This window comes from Raphanus sativus, chromosome 5, assembly GCF_000801105.2.
Source record: "Raphanus sativus cultivar WK10039 chromosome 5, ASM80110v3, whole genome shotgun sequence".
Classification (NCBI taxonomy): Eukaryota; Viridiplantae; Streptophyta; class Magnoliopsida; order Brassicales; family Brassicaceae; genus Raphanus; species Raphanus sativus.
The window spans coordinates 24,206,878-24,225,861 of NC_079515.1; the positions used below are offsets into that span (position 1 = coordinate 24,206,878).

General features: G+C 37.1%; 5 protein-coding genes across 13 annotated transcripts; 3 read left to right on the forward strand and 2 right to left on the reverse strand.

Annotated features, from left to right (window-relative positions):
• Positions 1–1,359: 1,359 nt before the first annotated feature.
• Positions 1,360–2,087, forward strand: LOC108863326 (uncharacterized). Its single transcript, XM_018637717.2, has 2 exons — positions 1,360–1,596; positions 1,686–2,087. Exons 1-2 carry the CDS (start codon positions 1,464–1,466, stop codon positions 1,955–1,957), a joined length of 405 nt encoding a protein of 134 aa, XP_018493219.1. The 5' UTR covers positions 1,360–1,463; the 3' UTR covers positions 1,958–2,087.
• Positions 2,088–2,351: 264 nt separating this feature from the next.
• LOC108863324 (serine/arginine-rich splicing factor RS2Z32) lies at positions 2,352–4,635 on the reverse strand. Of its 6 annotated transcripts, none has more exons than XM_018637712.2 (7): positions 4,480–4,635; positions 4,190–4,313; positions 3,666–3,705; positions 3,468–3,563; positions 3,177–3,370; positions 2,986–3,087; positions 2,352–2,880 (listed from the first exon to the last, which is right to left on the reverse strand). In XM_018637712.2, exons 2-7 carry the CDS (start codon positions 4,294–4,296, stop codon positions 2,565–2,567), a joined length of 855 nt encoding a protein of 284 aa, XP_018493214.1. In that variant the 5' UTR covers positions 4,297–4,313; positions 4,480–4,635; the 3' UTR covers positions 2,352–2,564. The 6 variants fall into 6 exon arrangements, with proteins under 6 accessions (XP_018493214.1, XP_018493212.1, XP_018493213.1 ...); XM_018637710.2 differs by having other exon boundaries at positions 3,456–3,563; XM_018637711.2 differs by having other exon boundaries at positions 3,456–3,563; positions 4,190–4,305; positions 4,480–4,586.
• A 296-nt stretch (positions 4,636–4,931) lies between these two features.
• Positions 4,932–7,497, forward strand: LOC108861984 (UDP-glucuronic acid decarboxylase 1). Its single transcript, XM_018635988.2, has 7 exons — positions 4,932–5,742; positions 5,860–6,007; positions 6,106–6,185; positions 6,460–6,543; positions 6,637–6,711; positions 6,824–6,916; positions 7,097–7,497. Exons 1-7 carry the CDS (start codon positions 5,134–5,136, stop codon positions 7,301–7,303), a joined length of 1,296 nt encoding a protein of 431 aa, XP_018491490.1. The 5' UTR covers positions 4,932–5,133; the 3' UTR covers positions 7,304–7,497.
• A 3,843-nt stretch (positions 7,498–11,340) lies between these two features.
• LOC108861985 (protein SODIUM POTASSIUM ROOT DEFECTIVE 3) lies at positions 11,341–12,898 on the forward strand. Its single transcript, XM_018635989.2, has 3 exons — positions 11,341–12,190; positions 12,291–12,372; positions 12,622–12,898. The coding sequence occupies exons 1-3, from the start codon at positions 11,666–11,668 to the stop codon at positions 12,780–12,782; spliced, it is 768 nt and encodes a 255-aa protein (XP_018491491.1). The 5' UTR covers positions 11,341–11,665; the 3' UTR covers positions 12,783–12,898.
• On the reverse strand, positions 12,849–16,754 carry LOC108861983 (uncharacterized). 4 transcript variants are annotated; one of them, XM_057011431.1, is made up of 6 exons: positions 16,433–16,754; positions 15,811–15,902; positions 14,142–15,726; positions 13,942–14,105; positions 13,677–13,857; positions 12,849–13,589 (listed from the first exon to the last, which is right to left on the reverse strand). In XM_057011431.1, the coding sequence occupies exons 1-6, from the start codon at positions 16,503–16,505 to the stop codon at positions 13,003–13,005; spliced, it is 2,682 nt and encodes an 893-aa protein (XP_056867411.1). In that variant the 5' UTR covers positions 16,506–16,754; the 3' UTR covers positions 12,849–13,002. The 4 variants fall into 4 exon arrangements, with proteins under 4 accessions (XP_056867411.1, XP_056867412.1, XP_018491489.2 ...); XM_057011432.1 differs by having other exon boundaries at positions 13,942–14,102; positions 14,139–15,726; XM_018635987.2 differs by having other exon boundaries at positions 13,942–15,726.
• Positions 16,755–18,984: the final 2,230 nt, after the last annotated feature.

Consider the following 18,984-nt stretch of genomic DNA (forward strand, 5'->3'; position numbering starts at 1 on the left):
TCTCGGGCTGTGTGGCAACAGCAGAGAGGCTCACTTATAGACACCTGGGTACCGATAGGAGTTGTCCTAGATGTGCTGCCCCAGTGGAGTCGATTAATCATCTTCTTTTTGAGTGCCTCCCAGCCCTGCAGGTTTGGGCTTTATCGGACTATCCGTCCCTTCCGGGTTACTTCCCGAGTATATCTATATACCAAAACATGAACTTTCTGTTTTGGAAGACAAAAGAGGTGGCTCCCTTGAGACCACAACTCGATACCTTCCCATGGATCTGTTGGTACATCTGGAAGGCGAGGAACGACAAACTCTTCAATGGGAAAGTCGTATCCCCGATGGATACTCTTCAACATGCGACACTCGAGGCCGAATGTTGGAGGACGGCTAACGAAAAGGAGGATGAAGAGGGGGAACATGACGGTACCCATTCTTCAGAAGTGGAGACAGTGCCCCCTTGGATACCCCGAATCCCTACCTGCCGAATTGATGCTTCATGGATTGATAATAGCAGTGTTAGTGGCTTAGGGTGGAATTTCAAGGACCAAATGGGCTCTGTATCCTTTGGACAGAGGGCTTGTAGCAGGAGCCTCTCAGCACTTCACGCTGAGATGGAAGGTTTACTCTGGGCAGCTTCATGTATGAGGAACATGAGGATCACCACGATAAGTTTCGAGACGGACTGCACAGATCTGGTGGACATGATTACGAATCCGGGGGAGTGGCCAGCATTCGCGACAGAGATCGGGATTTTCCAGGGCCTCCATGAAAATTTTGAGGATGTGAGACTATCTCATATTCCTCGAAACATGAATGGACGGGCCGATGCTCTAGCTAAAGAAGCAAGAAAGAGATGATACATTTTTTCCCATATAGATCAGACCCGGTCAGATGGAGAGACTCCACGGAGACTCGGCTCGTCGGACCACCACTTGATCTAGATAAGATGGGCAGCTGACAAAAAGAAAAAAAAAAAAAAAAAAAAAAAAAAAGAAGATTTTTCAGTTAAGATTCATGTCAGTGCTTTGCTTAAGGAAGCCAGGTTCGATTTATCTCTTGTTACCATATTCTCAGGACATAATTTTTACCTGCATCACAGAACTGGTCCACTGGAAACAGATTTAAGGACTGGGCTCAATTACAACTTCTTGGCCCATGCAGCCCACATTAATGTAAAGTCACAAGCCACAAGGCTCAACTTTTCTCCCCCCCCCCAACTTCAGCCCACTTATCGGTGCCGGTTAGGTATTAAAGCTGAAAATGTTCTGGTCTGATACTTCCCAAACAGTTAAACCGTTTAATATCAGTAACCCGAGGTCTTATATGAACGGGTCCCATTGACATCCCACGTGTCACTAATGAAGATGGACCAAGAGATTGAAAGGCTAAGGAAAAATCACATTGTCCGGCAGAGAATCGAAGAAGAAACAACAACACTCACAAGATCCTCTTTTGTCCGTACTGAAAACACGATGGACATTTCTGTTCGAATCTCCTCCGTCTTAAGATCATCTAATCTCTGTCTGATTTCCCCTAGATCATCATCTTCCTCTAGATTCCTCTGCTCCAAAAGAACCCCCGACGAATCTCCCAAAAACGACAACGGTGAGAAAAAAATGAATAAATCAATTATATCTCGAAGCTAGTGCTCATGTGTAACAAAACTGGTTTCTTGCTTTTATTGTGACTCTCAGGTGATAATAGATCGTCGAGGGACTGGGACAAAGCGTGGAAGAGTTTCAAGAAACAGAGCAAGAAGACGTTCTTCTCTCAGTTCAACGTCGACAAGTACGTGACGTGGAATCCTCCGAGATCGGAGTTTCCGTTGTCGGAAGAAGTTGATCCAATCAAAAGAACAGAGAGATCTAATCTCATGCTTTGGACAAGTCCAAAGTTCACACTAGTCGGAGCCATCGTCATTGTCTCTTTCCTCCTTCTCTACACCATCCTTGCTCCTGTCAAGTAAATATCATTTTTTTTCCTCATACACTGCAAAGGCGATTCATGATCTTAGTGGTGTAATATTCAGCTTCTGAATGTGTTCCTACTGTTTATATACAGCACTTTTTTACCAATCAGATTTTGATTTCGGCAAATGAGAGGATGCAATTTTTTTTTCTGTGCACAAGAGGATGCATTTTTCTAACTGTGGCCTGGTAGTGGTAACCACCTTATTGTTAGTCAATGTCACAGAAACACGACCAAAATACAAAATTATAAGCATTTGACACATCCAATGACAAGTTAACGCCAGTTCTTCCGTTTGCTGTCGTAAATGTTAGGAAATTAAAGAGGCAAATAGAATCAGCTGTCATTTATATTTGTTCTGTAATAGAACGAACTGAATGTAAAAAAGAAAATGCATAAACAATCGAAAGCTTTATTCATAAGAGTTTACAAACGAGAATATTATAAATATGTTTTGCTAAAAACAAGTTTATGAAACATAACAAAGTTTAAAAGTTGTCTCAAGACAAACAAACGAGTCCACAACGAAAAAGTTTAAGGAACAACACCCAATTGACACACAATGATACATTGAGCTTCTTACCCTGTTTGGGGGTAACGAGCCATCACGGTGACTCGCTGCCTTTAGGGGAAGAACGGTTAAGCTCAGGCTCATCATCAATGGGGCTCCTGTCTTGAGCAGGACTTTCTTCACCTCCCGCAATAGGACTCGCAGAGTTCTTGCCATTACCATTCTCCCTTGGGCTGGCTTCATAGTCCGACCCAACTTGCTTTTCTAGTTTTGGGCTTGCATCTACGGCTCTTCGCTCTGGACTAAGGCTTTGGTCTTTGCCTATGGGAGATACGGATCGCTCCATTGCCTTGGGACTGAGTGATCTATCCTCCACGCTTCTCTCTCTTCTCACTGGCGATCGTGAACGGCTGATGAAAAACAAAACGCACCAGTTAATACCAACAGATCCATAGCTCATGTAGAAAAAAGCATTGCAAACATAAGAACAACGATCTAGCGTATGCTTTTCTAACCTGTAGCTACGACCACGGCTGTAACTACGGCTACGGCTTGGGCTTCTTCTGCGGCGAGGGGAGCGGGATTTAACTGGTGACCTGGAGTAGCTTCCACCACGCCTGGATCATTACAACCCAAAGAAGTAATCAGCATCAGCTTAAAAAAGGAACTTCTTTCACAAACAAGAATTTAGAAATTAAAAGAGTACCTGGCCTTCTTAGGACTAGGACTGTTCTTGCAGTTTCTCTCAATGTGTCCTCTTTCACCACATCGGTAACATTTGTTCTTCCAGTCACCTGCTGTGCAGTCTCTAGCCCAATGACCATCAACACCACAGTTAAAACAGCGACCAGAACCAGGAGGAGGACCTCTGCTGCCACCGTCCCGAGAACCACGAGGAGCCTATCATCAATTAAAGGATTTTTGCAAGGCATCATCAGTAATTTACATGAAACTAGTGGAGGAGCCAATAATACAGAGACAGAACAAACAAACTAACCCCTCTGGAAGCCTCGACAGTGATGCGACTTCCATCGAAGTCTCGTCCATCTAAGTAGTATCTTGCGTCATCAGCATCACGAGGATCGCTAAATTCCTGTTCTCAACATGTGAGGGACAAAGATATATGCACAAAATACATGTGTACGAGAATACACAAATTCAAACCCTCTGATAAAAGGTGATAGATATAACTTACAACAAAGGCGTAGTCGCGCTTCATATCAACATCCCGTACTCTGCGGAAAGTGTAGCCAGAAAATCAAGGCCCATCATTTACTTAAAACACCATTCTGAGACTCTAGTAGGGCCAAGTCCCACTAAAAAACATGCAATAAATGAACAAACAAAATCGCCGATGCACCATCTATAACACCAGGCGAGAGAGTTCCCACCAAATTACACCAACACCAAGTCCACACAACTCATCAAACATCTCTCCAGGTTAGGCAAACCCCCCACAGAGAAACCTTCAACAACATCATTCAAGTTAAGAAAGCAAAGCAAACAAAACACTAAGCCTAGATCCAAATAACTCATTGGATGCCTAATGTTCACATTGTGTACACATCTCCCCCCAAGACGAATCATTCCTCATTCATCATTACAAAAGTATACTAAAACTCAATCCTTTCCCTTATCTCCCACAAGAAGAATCATTCCCGATTCAAAAAAAATCAAGATATGACAATCAAATTACATAAAAATTGATATGAACTTTACCTTCCGTATCTGCTGAAAAGACGCTCAAGATCCCTGCTGCGAGTTCTAGATGACAAACGGCCAACGTAGAGGCGAGTGTTTCCATATCGATCATCAAATCGAGGCATATTTCAAATCTGCAAAACTTTATACAATAATCTTATCAGGCGCTTTGATCAAAAAAAAAAAAAAAAAATCTTATCAGGCGCATGCGTACGAACAGTGAAGAATCAGGAAACAGATTGAAACCTATTGATTAAGAGAAGGAAGATCAATGAAAGAGGATCCAATTACACACAGACTCTTCGTACCTTCTTGAGACGACGGCGATAAGGAAGGAGAGTTAACCCTAATTAAGATGAAAGTGAAACCGCGGATAGGTTTTTTTCTTTGTCAGCAAAAGTCTTGGTTTCGTGACTCCTTATCTTTTAAATGTCGGAACCGACAAGCTTCAACGGTTCAGATTCGTTGTCGTTTTTTCAATCAACGGTTTAGAATCAACAGGTCGGTGTTACCAATATAGAAAACAAACAATCTATTATCCATGGACATATTGGGCTGGCCAATTAATAGAAATATTAGGCCCAATAGTGGTTAGAAAAAGTTAGGCCCAGTATTACATTTCTCTAAGACCATTAAAAAAATTAAGCCCAATATTGGGCCATGCTTATAATAAAAGCCTCGATGGATGTTTTCAACTTTTAACTAAAGTTTATGGATATGCTTTATGGTTAAGTTACCTGAATAATTATATACAAACACCATAACGGAATAATTAAGATATTCATTCACTTGATGACAAAAAAAATGCGAACACTGTGCATCACGCTGCAGCAAGTAATCGCCGTGTAACCACCACATCGCTCTCTTCTTCATCTCCAAACGGTTGAATCTGTCGAGATCCCAAACACTCTCTCCCTGCAACTCCCGAGACGACGAAGCTCTCTATTCGGAAGCTCTCCACTATGAAGCAGCTTCACAAGCAAATGAGCTCGAAGCGCGACGACGATACGATCCCCATGAGCCAATCGTCTCCTTACTCTCCCAAGGCCTTAAAGCACCCCAGATCTCTCCCCAGATCGCTCAACTACCTCTTCCGCGAACAGAGACTCCTCTTCATCCTCGTCGGGATCTTGATCGGATCAACCTTCTTCATCCTCCAGCCTTCTCTCTCCCGCCTATCCCCCGCCGAGTCCACCTCCCTCATCACCACCAGATCCGTCTCCAGCTCGCCTTCCAGGATGAGTTTCAACTACGGCGGTGGAGGTAGTAAAACCGGCCGCGTTCCCGTCGGTATCGGACCGCGGAGGCTGAGGATCGTCGTCACCGGGGGAGCTGGATTCGTCGGGAGCCACCTCGTGGATAAGCTTATAGGGAGGGGAGATGAGGTGATCGTGATCGATAACTTCTTCACGGGGAGGAAGGAGAATCTGGTTCATCTGTTCTCGAATCCGAGGTTTGAGCTCATTCGTCACGATGTGGTTGAGCCGATACTCCTCGAGGTTGATCAGATTTACCATTTGGCTTGCCCTGCTTCACCTGTTCACTACAAGTATAATCCTGTCAAGACTATCATATCCTTTTTAAATTAATTTCTATATATATATATATATATATTCGTTTTAGTACTTTTGTTTATTTTGATAAATCTCGTGTGATGGTTACTTATGATCCTTAACGATGGTTTTCACAAGACGAATGTAATGGGAACACTCAATATGTTGGGACTTGCAAAGAGAGTTGGAGCAAGGTTTCTGCTCACCAGCACAAGTGAAGTCTATGGAGATCCTCTTGAGCATCCACAGAAGGAGACGTATTGGGGCAATGTGAATCCAATTGGTGAGTTGGAAGATTCTGGATTTGCATTTCTTAGTTCATGAGATGTATAAGTAAAACGAGAGATTGGTTCACTAGTTCGTGGCATATTTTTTTTATAGGTGAAAGGAGTTGCTATGATGAAGGAAAGCGTACTGCTGAAACTCTGGCCATGGATTATCACCGAGGTGCAGGTGTCGAGGTAAATTGTTCCATAAATGCAAGCTCTTAGCGCAATTGATAGATAGATTTATACAGTTTGCAACTCGTAGTCATTACCATGTGTTGCCTTTTGTGTCAGTTAGTGTCGGAATCATCCCCATGCTGTTTACCAAGATCTGTTACATTTACGATGCGGTTTCTTATTTTAGTTGATAGGAGAATTTTCAATATTGGAATGTTTAGAGCTGGTGACTATATGTCCACAACAGTGATATATGACTGAGTGATCTCTTGACTAATTTTTCAATTTTCAGGTTAGAATTGCTCGTATTTTCAACACCTATGGACCCCGAATGTGCCTCGACGATGGGCGTGTTGTTAGTAACTTTGTTGCACAGGTTTAGCTCTTTTATCAACGTAACACAACTTGTTTATGTTTATAGCCTTTTACAATATACACTCTCACAGAATAATGTTTTATATCTACGCAGACTATACGCAAACATCCGATGACTGTGTATGGTGATGGAAAACAAACTCGAAGCTTTCAGTATGTTTCCGACTTGGTAAGTAGAACAACCTCTGTTTCAGTTCAATCCGGATGTATGATTAGTTTCTCCAAGCAGTGCAAAAGAATATATAATGCCTTGATATATAACAAGATCTCTGTTTTCTAAGGTGGATGGACTTGTAGCGTTAATGGAAAACGATCACGTAGGACCTTTCAATCTTGGTAACCCAGGGGAATTCACAATGCTTGAGCTTGCAGAGGTTTGCTTTACTTTTACAGTAATTATTTTTTTTTGGTTTGGTTCGTTTAATAATTTCAGTTTGAATCGGTTCTGTGCTCATCTTTAGAAAATTGCGTAATGTTCTTTTGAACTCAGTTTAGGATCATAGTTAACATGAAACATTCAGTTCTGTGTATGAAATGGGAACTTGTCTGCGCAGGTGGTTAAGGAGGTGATTGACTCGAGCGCAACTATAGAGTTCAGACCGAACACAGCGGATGATCCTCACAAGAGAAAACCAGACATAAGCAAAGCAAAGGAACTTCTGAACTGGGAACCAAAGATCTCTCTGCGTGATGGTCTGCCTCGTATGGTAAGTGACTTCCGTAACCGAATCTTGAACGAAGACGAAGGCAAAGGTCTCTAAGTGAGAGTCACACAAAGATCTTCCTTCTTGGTTTAAGATTCATATATGTATAGTCTCTTTCGCAAGAGCTCTCTGCTAAGTTTTTTTTTTCTTCTCTTCTTGTCTTATTTCTTTTTCTTTTTTTTTTGTTCTTCCATCAGTGACACAAATTACTACTGACATTACTTTAGCTAATATATTTTAGTTGTCTTTAATGGATTACTATTTTGGCCAGTCACTAGGGCCAATTGGGCTCAATTTTAGTGGAAGAATATAGTAATATTTTTCCGTTCATGTTCCCTTCACATTATCCCTTACTTATTAATACAGAAGCATTTTTAGAATCTAACCTTTATTTTGTATTTTATTCACAAGTTTGCCATTATAGGTGAGGTGTCATTACCATAGCTCTTCTCAGCTTTCATTTTTAATAACCCTTTACTTACTAGAGAAATTACACTATATGCCATTAGTACACATATGACATAATTGGCTTGATAACAAGATAACGCCATATATTTTCTTCAATCGACCAACCAATTTAATAAGATGAGTTTTTATTCTTTAGTAAGATTAGCTCGCCGATGATATGTCGGGTATCTCGCTCCCCGGATATCTGAGTTGGACGACAATTTTAGAGCTCTAAGGTTGGAGAGTAGAGTAATCAAAGTGTGTAATCATCCTTTATCAGATTATCTGATAAATCGAGAATGTGAGATTTGAGTGGAATGTTTTAGGGATGTTTTCGGAGAGCTTCATGTCGGAGATGGTGAGAGAGACGATTTTTTTTCGAGAGGATGTCAAAGAGACAAGAGGTGGAGACAGGGGTGGAAAAGACGGTGAGATCAGTGAGGTTAACGAGACGAGCGAGTAGAGTCATGAGAGGCCGTTGCGGCGGCGGAGGAATGAAGAGACGGCGGAGAAGGAGTGGAGTGAGTCAGGGAGGCGATGTGCGAGGAGTGGGAGCTTCAAAGATTACTACGGCAGATTCGTTCGGTCCTGTCATTTTGGGTAGTACCTTTGATCGATTACTCAATGGACATCAGACTTCAAGGTTAATTGTTGTTTTCAGTCTGTGATTTCTGCTTAAGAAAGTTTGTAGTGATGGAGAAATCAGGCGATGGAGCTAGCTTTGGATCGAATAGTAGCAGGGGTATGTGATATCCCGATGTTGATGAACAAACAAGTAAGCCATTTGTCCCTCTCGAATCTGTTCTCATCTCTCCCTTTTCGCCTAGATTAGTTTAGCATCCTACACCATTTGATATAGCAAGTCATTCGAGAACGAGGAACTAGCAACTTATGTGAGGTTGAAGTCTCTTTTATGGCTAAAATTGATTGTACTGAATGTTTCTGTGGTTTAAAGCTGAAACTGTTTAGCTTTGCTGATGAGCTGAAAATTTCAAGGTCTCAAAGACATTAAAGAGTTCAATTCCCTGCTTATGTGAGATTGGAGTTTAAGTCCAGTGGCCTTAGTTCTTATCATGAATTGCAAAGACGTGTTATTGTGATCTCAAGGCAAAAGGAAGACTCTTTTTTATTGTCTTATATAGTGAGTTTGTAAAGCTGAAACTTTTATGCGTTGGCTTGGCTTGAATTCTTGCTGTCTGAACTGACTAATGTCTTGACTTGAATTCTCAGCGAGCTTGCTGTCTGAACTCACTAATGTCTTGGCTTGAATTTTCAGCGAGCTTTCGTCTACCTTGCTCTGTTTTTTTCTTTTTTCATGGCAGCTCTGTTTATTTTTCTTCTCCTTCAACACGTTACCACCTAAACATGGTTTTTAAATAAGTATTTTGCATTTTGTTATCCTTTCATATATCAAAATTATCAAATCGAGTTGTCATTACTAAGATGGTTTCTTCCAGCTATACATACACATATGCTATAGAACATGGCTTCTTTCTCTTCAAGACATGTGTTGATTATACTATACATGTGGTTCTATATAATTCTTTTTTAATTAAGATATCAGTACTTTACAGTATGATTATCTTTCTAGCAAGATGTTAAGGGGGTGGGATATTAGCAATTCTGAAAATATGCATTTTCACTGTTGTTATACTCATATGTATGATCGCTTTATCTTGGTCACAGAATAACAATATTCAAGTATGAACTCATACATTTCATTGTTAATCGTGTAATGTTGCATATAAACCGTAAGCAAAGTTGTGAGTGATCAGATCATTGTGAATCAGGAGTAAATCACTATCAAAGGATCAATAGTTATATAAACCAGCAGCGATTGACACATACCATTTTCATCTCACTGATGTTAAGGCTAATCATGTTACTTTTAAAAAAAAATCGAAAATGATGTTGGTATATAATATGACTTTTTGGTAACATACCGTCAATATATGCATTAATTAGTTATGCTTAATTTTACGGAAATATTAAATTGTGTTCAAAGTGAATTTATGTGAGGTGAATACCATTAAGTTGCCATTATTTTCTAGGTATATTCTAAAACAAAACATTGGTATTCATGTGCCCGGCAAATCTCGCTCACATAACAAAGAGGTACATTTATGGTTCAAATACTAAAACGTATCAATCTAAACTAAAAAAAATCTCAAAGTTGAAAAATATTCTGTAGGAATTTGATCATGTATTCCAATTTCTTACACATTAGGTATCCATATCGATGTACTAATATTTAGAGGTGTTCAGTCTGATAGAACTAACCAATTAAAACCAAATTAAATCGAAGTAGAAAAAAGTGATTTAGATTTGGTAGTTCAAAAGAAATCGAGCCGATGTTATCTTTAAGAAACATCACCGAAGAAATCGATTAATTAAAAATATTAGTATACTTATATGTAAATTTTGTAATAAAATTAACATTAAATAATATATACACATTTATTTTATTAATATGATATTCATAATCAAAACATTGATTTAAATCATTATTTATTTTTTAAGCTAAAATGGTTTTTTTTCATTTTCATCAAATTAAATAAAACATATTTTTGTTTTTATTGATAACTCCCTGTGATAAAAAATAATTATATATAATTCTTTGGTATTATTACTTTCTTACTTTTATTTGAATATTTAAATAAAACATAAAATATTATATTTAAAAGTTAGACTAAGGAATATATATTTATGTTTTAAAAAATCTGATATCTACTCATATAATCTAATTTTTTTAAAATAAATATATTTATGGCTTTTTGGTATAAAACCGAATGAACCAAAAATTGATGATATATAAACGAACCAAACCAAATTATATATAGTTTCAATATGATAGCTAATTTTTATAAATTGAAAAAAAAAACTGAGACAATATTTAATTCTGGAGGCCTGATTAATATTATAAATCTTTGTCATTAATTCTCAGTGTGGTTCGTACATACTATATGAGCAAATTATGCAATGCACCTTTTTCTGTCTCATTTAGTTTAGTATAGTACATTTTATTGTACATAATATTGTAGATGTTATCAATAATGTATTCTGCAAACTATAAATGAATATGTAATGTTTTTTTTAGTAACACCAATGAATATGTAATGTACCTTATGTTATTTTACAATAGTTTCACCCCGCGCATAGCGCGGATCTCAACCTAGTCGGTTAGATATTACATTGGCAAACTCTCTTGGTTTCTCTTCATACAAACATAAGGTTTTTGGAAAGACATCTGATGGGCCCTTTTGCCTACGTTATGAATCAGTTGTTTGTTTGCCTTGTATTTGTTCATATATCTTTTTCGCTAGCATTTAGTATTCTGAACGAATAATTATCCGTTAAAGCTTACTACGGTGTATTCATATTTTGAAAAATATACAATAAAGAAAATTCAAATATAAATGCAACAAGTTTTTGATACAGTCGAGACGTATTTATATAGACTGCATACATAGAAAAGAGTTGGCTGCAAATGGCAGTTGATTGAGCTACAAAGTTAGCTGTGAGCATTTCTTCTTTCCACTTTGGGTGTTTGTTCGATATAGTGGTTCAGTCTGTTAGAACTTGACATATAAAGAAACAATCGCTTTAAGAAATTACTACAGCAATTCTCCTTCTGCCTAGTTAAATTAAAAACTTGCATTTAAAGCCTTTCCTTTATTTCTTTTCTCCATCTTCTTTACAAAAGACTGATCGGTATCCAAGGGAGAATAAATGTAATGTAGTACATAAATAGCTAAGCTAATAGTGACATCTCAACATATAATGTATGTTTTATGTGGACAACACAAGACCGTTCCTACTCAAAACTCTCTGTTACTGTTACACTCTACATGTGACACACTGACGCATTAACAATAACACACATGTATTTGTAACGTATATGTGCAATTGTTTGTATATATTAATGAGTTTTGTTTCTGCTAAGCTTCTATCCGGACCTGTAGCAAAAAAAACATGAAAGGCACTATGTTTTGTGCATCACAAGCATCGACGGCTACGGTTAACCACGACGAACGGAGCGTCATGGCACGAGCCATCGACCGTCATAATCCCATCATCAAAGATGGTAGGAGATCTTTCACGGCACCGTGCTCTTCCGGCGACGACTACATTGAACCGTACCGTCAGCTTTCGAAAATTACGAGAATACCCTCATCCCCTTCCCCCTCCGTTGAAGGGAAGATGGTTCAGGTGGAGAAGGGAAGGAAGAGTACTTCAGGGTCGTTGTTGAAGCTACTTAGTAGTAGTGATAATATTAGCTTAGCTAGGAAGAGTTTTGGCTGTTTTGACGTTACCAAAAGTACCCCAGCTGGCTCTACTAGGTATCTTCTGGGGACCGACGCGGTTACTTTATCCGGTTCTTCTACGGGTAAGGATGTGTTTGTAACGGAGGAAGGTGAACCTTCCGAGGCAAGAAAAAGCTCTGGTGCTGCAGTGGAAGAGAAGAAGAAGAAGACTTCTTCTGGTTCAGACCAGCAGGCAAGTAAAGTAAAGTAAAGCTTGTCGTTTACCGTACGAATGTAACGTAAAAAGAGATTTGAGGGGGAGATTTTGTTGTGTTGTGTTTTGGAAAGTGCAGGTGGTTGTTCTGAGAGTGTCTCTTCACTGTCAGTGCAGAGGCTGTGAAGGCAAAGTGAAGAAACATCTATCTAGAATGCAAGGTCACTCTCTTCTTATCAACAACTCTTTTTCTTTTTCTTTTTTTTTTTGCTTTTTCTTATCAACATGTTGTCAACAAGTATACATAATTTTTTTTTTTTACTTGGGGGAAGTATTGTCTGTTAGTATAATATCCGATTAAACAAAACATAAACAAGTTTTTTGAAAACTTGCACATCCTTCTGGAACCGGTTTAAGTATCATTGTGAGTGGGTTTAAGCTAATTATATTAGTTTTTGGCAAATACGTAGGTGTGACATCCTTCAACATAGATTTGGCCTCAAAGAAGGTGACTGTGACTGGAGACATCACTCCCTTACAAGTATTGGGTTGCCTCTCAAAGGTCAAAAATGCCCAGTTCTGGACACCACCACCTCCATCATCACTCTCAAGTACCAATCCGGAGAACTAAATAAACACATTTTTGTGTATTTGTATTCTCTTTCTCTCATGTGTTATGAATCAAATCAATGGTAAAAGTTTTAAGACTTTCAAACTCCATATTCAATGTTTATTGAGAAAGACTCATGCATATGCTTATTCACCACCTCATATGATGAAATTATCATTACATATTTAGCACCTGTCTAGCTTTTTTTAATTATGTAAAATAAAGATAATATTTAAACATTTTAGAAGATTGCATCTACTACAAGCTCTGCTATGAGTTCATCTGTCAGCATTTCCTCAATATCTCTACCTATGATTTCAGTATCATCTTCCAACCTCAGCCAATCCTCCACATCATCTTTGCTTGGTTTCTCTTCTTTTCTTGTCACCAAATCACGCAGAGTCTCTTGTATCTTGTTTGCATCCCATTTCTGGCAAACCCTTTTTGGTTTAACCCAAGGGTGATGATCCGAGAACTGCTTTAATATCTGTATAAGCTCTTGGCTGATCTGGTCAAACAGAAACTTTCTTTCTAACCGGGTTGAGGTTTTCAAGCTTGAATACTTCTTCTCCAAATCCTGAAACAAGGATGGATCTACAGGTGTTTCCATGACAGTGTTGTGGTCTGAGTCGCTTAACTTGGAGTTAGCTAGGAGATCCACTAAGTATAATGACTTCCAGTCTTGTTCTCTGACCTCCTGGCTGGTCAAAATCTCATCATTTATTGTTGACGACTCCTGATCTGTGTCTTCATCAGTTGAAACGAGCATGCTAGCTTCATTGTAAGCAGCTGACTCTAGTTTGAGGAGCTGAAGTTGCATCCTGAGTCCTGTAAGGTACATATAACACGAGTCGAAACATTCCTAACTTTAAATGGACAAACGAATCAGTAAGCGGACAAGCATTGATTGACTACCTTTGAGATCAGCGCTAACACTCTCAAAGCATTCAGAACTCGATGAAACATCATCATCATCATAAGAAGCTTCTAGAACTGAAACCGGACTTGGTTGATCTCCTTCCTTGGAGCTTTCACGAGGCTGTGGTTCAGGAACCGAAGAATGATTTACAGTCTCACTTGGCATCCTTGAGATATCCTAGAACAACAGTAGACAATTAGATGTGCGTCATAACAAAGATGTATATTCATGTTTAGAGATTGAAACATAATGCTCACTTACAGGATCAGTTAAAGAAGTGACAGTTGACAAATCTGGAGCTTCAGAAGACCTTGCCGTCTTGATATCATCAGACGCTGAACTATCCTCAGTGTCTGAATTTGCATCTACTGAGAAACTGCAACCTGTTCTAGAAGGCGAGAGCTTCTCTTTTTGATGAATCCCTTCGTTCATGTAAAGGGATTTGGTTAAACTTGGACCGACGTTGATCTCTGGTGAACTATTGTATGATGAACGAGATTTGTTACTACCATGTCTAGAAGATTTGCTTAACAAGAAAGAGTGATGAGAAGAGCTCCCCATCACTAATCCATCTCGAGTGATCAACTCCTTTGGAAGCACTATAGTGTAACCACCAGTGCTTTCTTGGTTCATGATGGTTTTGGATTTTGAATAACTTCTTGACCGTGATCCTTTCCAACCATCTCTACTGCTGATCCCAACCGGTTCTGGCAGTTCAGGCAAGTGAGCATTGCTCTCAACTCTTTTACTAATCCCCTCTTCAAAAATGAGTCCATCAAAACTTGCTGGCCTTGCTTCCCTATCTGAAGTTGCAAGCATGTCAGCTAATGTGCCGCTTCTGCTAATTTCTATCTCTTGCTCGAACTTGTGTGTCAGCTTCCATCTCTCAGACAGTCTCCTCTTGGCTTCTCTGCTCACAGATGATGATGTTGACTTAGACGGCAAAGACCGATGATGGTTCTTACGGTTAAAGGCGGTTCTTGCTCTTGAAGTTACTGGAACTAGCTCTGATTCACTTGCAGAATCACTCCCTGATGAGCTCTCATCCCCTGCATATCCTCTGAATCCTGAAGTCTCAAAGCTCGCCTTCCTTTGCCTAGACATTATTTTGGAAAATTCTACGGAATCTTTTGAGCTCTGTCTTGAGAGGCGTATGTCTTCGTTACTTTTCTGCCTGCCATGACTGCTGGTGCATGGAAGAAGCCTACGATCTGCTCTGAACTCATCAGAAGAAGAGCTTGGCGATGCAAAAGCTCTACCACCGAACTTAGGTTTCAGGACAACAATCTTGGTCGGCTGCTGCTCATTTCTCTTTCCCTGCTCCACGTTTGGTAAGTCAAGTGTCTCATAGGAAGCATGCCTAGAATGAGAATGGCTAGGACAACCATCCCCACCACCATGTCGATGAGGCGACCTATGGATCTTCCTCAACGAGTCCCTATCAACTTTCTGAGGATGGCTAAGACACTTCAGAGATGGCGCCTGACTGTAACGTGGCTTGTGAGGTGCGCTTTGAAGATCATGCACATGTTTAGTGAACAATGAATCTGGTTGCTGAAGAAACTTCAGTAAGAGGTCTTTGTTAGAGTCAAGAGCCTCAAGCGCATCATTAAACTCTTTAGAATGACGAAGCTTTTCATCAGATGATAGCCGCTTAGCCTCCATGAACTTCTGCCTTATAAAAGCCATCTCCGCCTGTGTGAGATTAGCAGCGTCCACCTTTCCCTGGTGATATAAGTTTCTACTGCTCCTCTCTGCCTTCTTTGCATCCAAAACTTCGAAAACATCCTTAAACTTCTGCTCACACTTTGAGCTCCTTCTAAGAGATTCACAACCATCATAAGAACTGGTTCCTCCACCGCTCATACCTTGCTGACTCTCCACAGACTTGTGTTGCCTGTGGGAAGAACTCTGAGGCGGCAAGACATCGAGACCCATCAACCTCGCTATAATGCTTGGTGATCTCCTTTTAGATTCTTTCTGCTTTGACATTTCTTGTGCTAACAAGCTTCGCATCGGTAATTGATGATCAGAATCTTGATGCAACTACAATATGAGCAAGAAGTCACTTTCAGACAACAACTGGAACCAAAAACATTTACCTCTCAATACTTAAATGAGTATACATACCTTGTTTTGACTTAGAGCTTCACAATGGCAAGAATGAAACTCAGAAGATGATGATGATCTTGGAGACTTGAGTTTCTGACTCTGTTTCTTTCCTGAAAGAATTAAAAGAAAAATGAAGACACTAATGATGAGAAGAAGATGCCATAACCATTTCAGGGTTGAAGATTGATAAAGCAAGTCATGATTACATGTAAACTAAAAATCATCATAACCACTGTTGAATAAAAATTGAAGTTTTAACAAACAAAAGACCAAATCATGACACTATCCAACAAACTTTTCCCTAAGATTTTGTTTATTAATTTTCTTCTAAGTTATTTTTGGCTTTACTTTTTATGATAAAGCAGAGCAACAAACTCATTCATTTTCTCTACCACACTGCCCTCCTTTAACTGTAGTTTTCCACCAGACAACAAATTAGCTCTGTCTTTTATGTTTTTTTTTCTTTTTTTATACAACTTTTCCTCTTAAGTAAATAAATTAAATAATAAGCTTGTGAATTCTCCAGATTAATACATAAGAAAATTAGTAGTAGATGCTGCTAAATATGTTTGGTTGTAGACCCAAGCTTTACTAAAAATATTTCAAAATGAATTTAGTTAGGTGAGAAATAATGTAAAACCTTTGGGAGAAGAGGGCACTTTCGAAGCTAATCGATCTCGGGAACTGGGCTCGGAGAATCGAAATATGTTCATATCGTTTTTTCACTCACTCTGAATCTTCGGGGAAGACATTTCACGGAGCTTTTTGGAGGGAAGAATCAGTGTAGATCGGGGTTTTCGAATCAGAGAAGTAAGATTACGAGGACAATGCAAGCGATTGCTGACAGATCGGAAGATTCTATGAAGCAATTCAAACGTTACTGAAAGAAAAAGAGAGGAAGAAGAAAAAGACAGAGCCGGAGAGGACAGGGTCACAGGGGAGGGGTTTTCGGAGTTATTTGAAAGTTCAAAACGTTTAAAATGAATAAATTAAAGGAAAGGGTGAAAAATAAATATATTTTATTCTTTTTTTTTTCCTTTAAAGAGAGGAAGCGGGGATGGTGAGTGCCACTTGTCTCTCCTCTCCCGTTTGTACCTCTTTATTTTATTCTTTTATACAGCAAATTGGTGAGTAATTTGATAAAATTAGTATCACAAATAATTTAATCTTCTGAAATATAAATATTTGGTGAGTCAATTTACATAAAAAAATAAAAGGTTGTTGATTCCCAAATTTTGTTTGCGTATGTAGATGATAAAAGTTAGTTGCCCGCTCTGTAAAAGCAAAAGGAAAAAAATAGAAACGTATGAAAATGATAAAAGTAAAAAGAAAGGTTAATTTGGTTTAAGAAAGTAATCAACATGGCTAAAGGGTTAAACAAATCTTTGTTGAGCTAGCAAGAGTATTATCATAATTACACTCCTTCCATTCCGAAAATATCTCCATGTTCTAGAAGAAGAAAATTATTTCAAAAATATACATTTATATATTTTAATTATTGGTAAATTGTAAATTTCAAAAACATAATTGTATTATTAATATTTTATTGGTTAAAAGTTATTGAGAATATTTGAGTACAAGAATAATACATTGATAATCATAATTTCATATATTTTCTTAATATGTGTAAAAAATTTAAAAGATATGACTTTCTCCGTTTGAAAAGATATATATTTTAGAATTTTCACATAATTTTAATAAAATATATAATTTTGATTATCAATGCATTTTTTTAAAAATTATTCTTCGTAACTTCTAACAATTAAAAGTTTAATAAACACATATCATATTTTTTAAGCTACAATTTACCATTAATAGATACATAAAAAATGTTTAAATGTATTTTTTAAGAATGTTTTTTAGAACATGGATCTATTTGGAATGGAGGTAGCATATCTTTTAGAAAGGTAGAGAGTATTATTCTACTATATATCTACTACAACTAATCTCTATAATATTATTTGAGAAGTCAGTTTCCTATGTATTACGCTCACGTTAATTCTCACGATGGTTGGTTACGTTGATACCCTTAATGAATTAAAAATTTACATTTAAATACTATTATTGAAATTTTTATTTAGTTTCCTTTTAAAATTTTCCAAATAACATATATAATAAAAAGAAACATTTATAAAGTTTTTTTTAAATATTAAAAACGAAAATATATGTTTGTATAATATGATTTCATTAAAAAAGGAAATTTCACAAAATAGAAATATTCCATTTAAGACTATTTTAAATAACATAAAATATACTTTTGAAGTAATAAATATTTATTTATATCTATATTTTCTTAGATGAAAATATATATTTTATAATGTGATTTCTTAATATATAAATTACATTTTACTTATATAATATGATTTCTAAAATACAATCACAAAAAATTAAACTGTTTATTTTAAATAGATATTAAAAATAAAGTCAAATTAACTTTTGATCAAATAATTAAAATATTTTAAATTAACATAACACTATATAATTTAACAAGGTAGATATATTATATATTATCATTATTAAAAATGTTTTTAATATTAAATTTTATGTTTTATGTTTGTCAAAGTTAATATAACCATAATCAAAATACCAACGCAAATCTGAATTCTCATTTTTAGGATTATTTACATAAATTTCAGTTTACCATTTAATATATATAAGACATAAAATTATTTAGAATTTATAAATATTTTAGTTATTGTAAATATTGATATGTGTTCATGGGCTTCCAAAAAGTATTAGTTACTTATGTAAGTAACTTCTAATTGATTATCGTTTTACTTTCTAATATTTTATTTTAAAAATCGACATATAATTTAATTTTTGTAATTTGGAATCAAATATTTAGTTTATTTTTACTTCATTCTAAGCACAATATATCTTAAATTATACATAATCTTCCTCAAATATATTTACATATCTAAGATAACAACCAAAGTAAAAGCAAATAATCATAATTTTCATATATTTAAAACAAAAAATATTAGTTGAATTTAGAGAAATTGATTGATGCAATCCAATATACCCAAATGATAACTTATTTAAAATCATATGTCTGATTAAAATAATATAATATTATTAGTATAAATTATGCAACAAATTATAAATTAATTCAAAATTAAAATTAAATAACAATCAACTATTGTAACATATTTAATTTATAAATATTTGTATCTGTGCATGAACACGGGAAAA

Excerpts from the sequence above, each read along its gene's own strand:
- LOC108863326 (XM_018637717.2), top strand. The coding sequence starts at position 1,464 with ATGGACATTTCTGTTCGAATCTCCTCCGTCTTAAGATCATCTAATCTC. Across the intron at positions 1,597-1,685 it reads ATCTCCCAAAAACGACAACG|GTGATAATAGATCGTCGAGG; the intron begins GTGAGAAAAAAA and ends TGTGACTCTCAG.
- LOC108863324 (XM_018637710.2), bottom strand. The coding sequence starts at position 4,296 with ATGCCTCGATTTGATGATCGATATGGAAACACTCGCCTCTACGTTGGC. Across the intron at positions 3,371-3,455 it reads CCAGAGGGGTTAGTTTGTTT|GCTCCTCGTGGTTCTCGGGA; the intron begins GTTCTGTCTCTG and ends AATTGATGATAG. Across the intron at positions 3,088-3,176 it reads CCTAGTCCTAAGAAGGCCAG|GCGTGGTGGAAGCTACTCCA; the intron begins GTACTCTTTTAA and ends GTAATGATCCAG.
- LOC108861984 (XM_018635988.2), top strand. The coding sequence starts at position 5,134 with ATGAAGCAGCTTCACAAGCAAATGAGCTCGAAGCGCGACGACGATACG. Across the intron at positions 5,743-5,859 it reads ATAATCCTGTCAAGACTATC|AAGACGAATGTAATGGGAAC; the intron begins ATATCCTTTTTA and ends GATGGTTTTCAC. Across the intron at positions 6,008-6,105 it reads GGGCAATGTGAATCCAATTG|GTGAAAGGAGTTGCTATGAT; the intron begins GTGAGTTGGAAG and ends TTTTTTTTATAG.
- LOC108861985 (XM_018635989.2), top strand. The coding sequence starts at position 11,666 with ATGAAAGGCACTATGTTTTGTGCATCACAAGCATCGACGGCTACGGTT. Across the intron at positions 12,191-12,290 it reads CTTCTGGTTCAGACCAGCAG|GTGGTTGTTCTGAGAGTGTC; the intron begins GCAAGTAAAGTA and ends TGGAAAGTGCAG. Across the intron at positions 12,373-12,621 it reads ACATCTATCTAGAATGCAAG|GTGTGACATCCTTCAACATA; the intron begins GTCACTCTCTTC and ends GCAAATACGTAG.
- LOC108861983 (XM_018635987.2), bottom strand. The coding sequence starts at position 16,505 with ATGAACATATTTCGATTCTCCGAGCCCAGTTCCCGAGATCGATTAGCT. Across the intron at positions 15,903-16,432 it reads AGTGCCCTCTTCTCCCAAAG|GAAAGAAACAGAGTCAGAAA; the intron begins GTTTTACATTAT and ends TAATTCTTTCAG. Across the intron at positions 13,590-13,676 it reads TGTTAGCGCTGATCTCAAAG|GACTCAGGATGCAACTTCAG; the intron begins GTAGTCAATCAA and ends TGTACCTTACAG.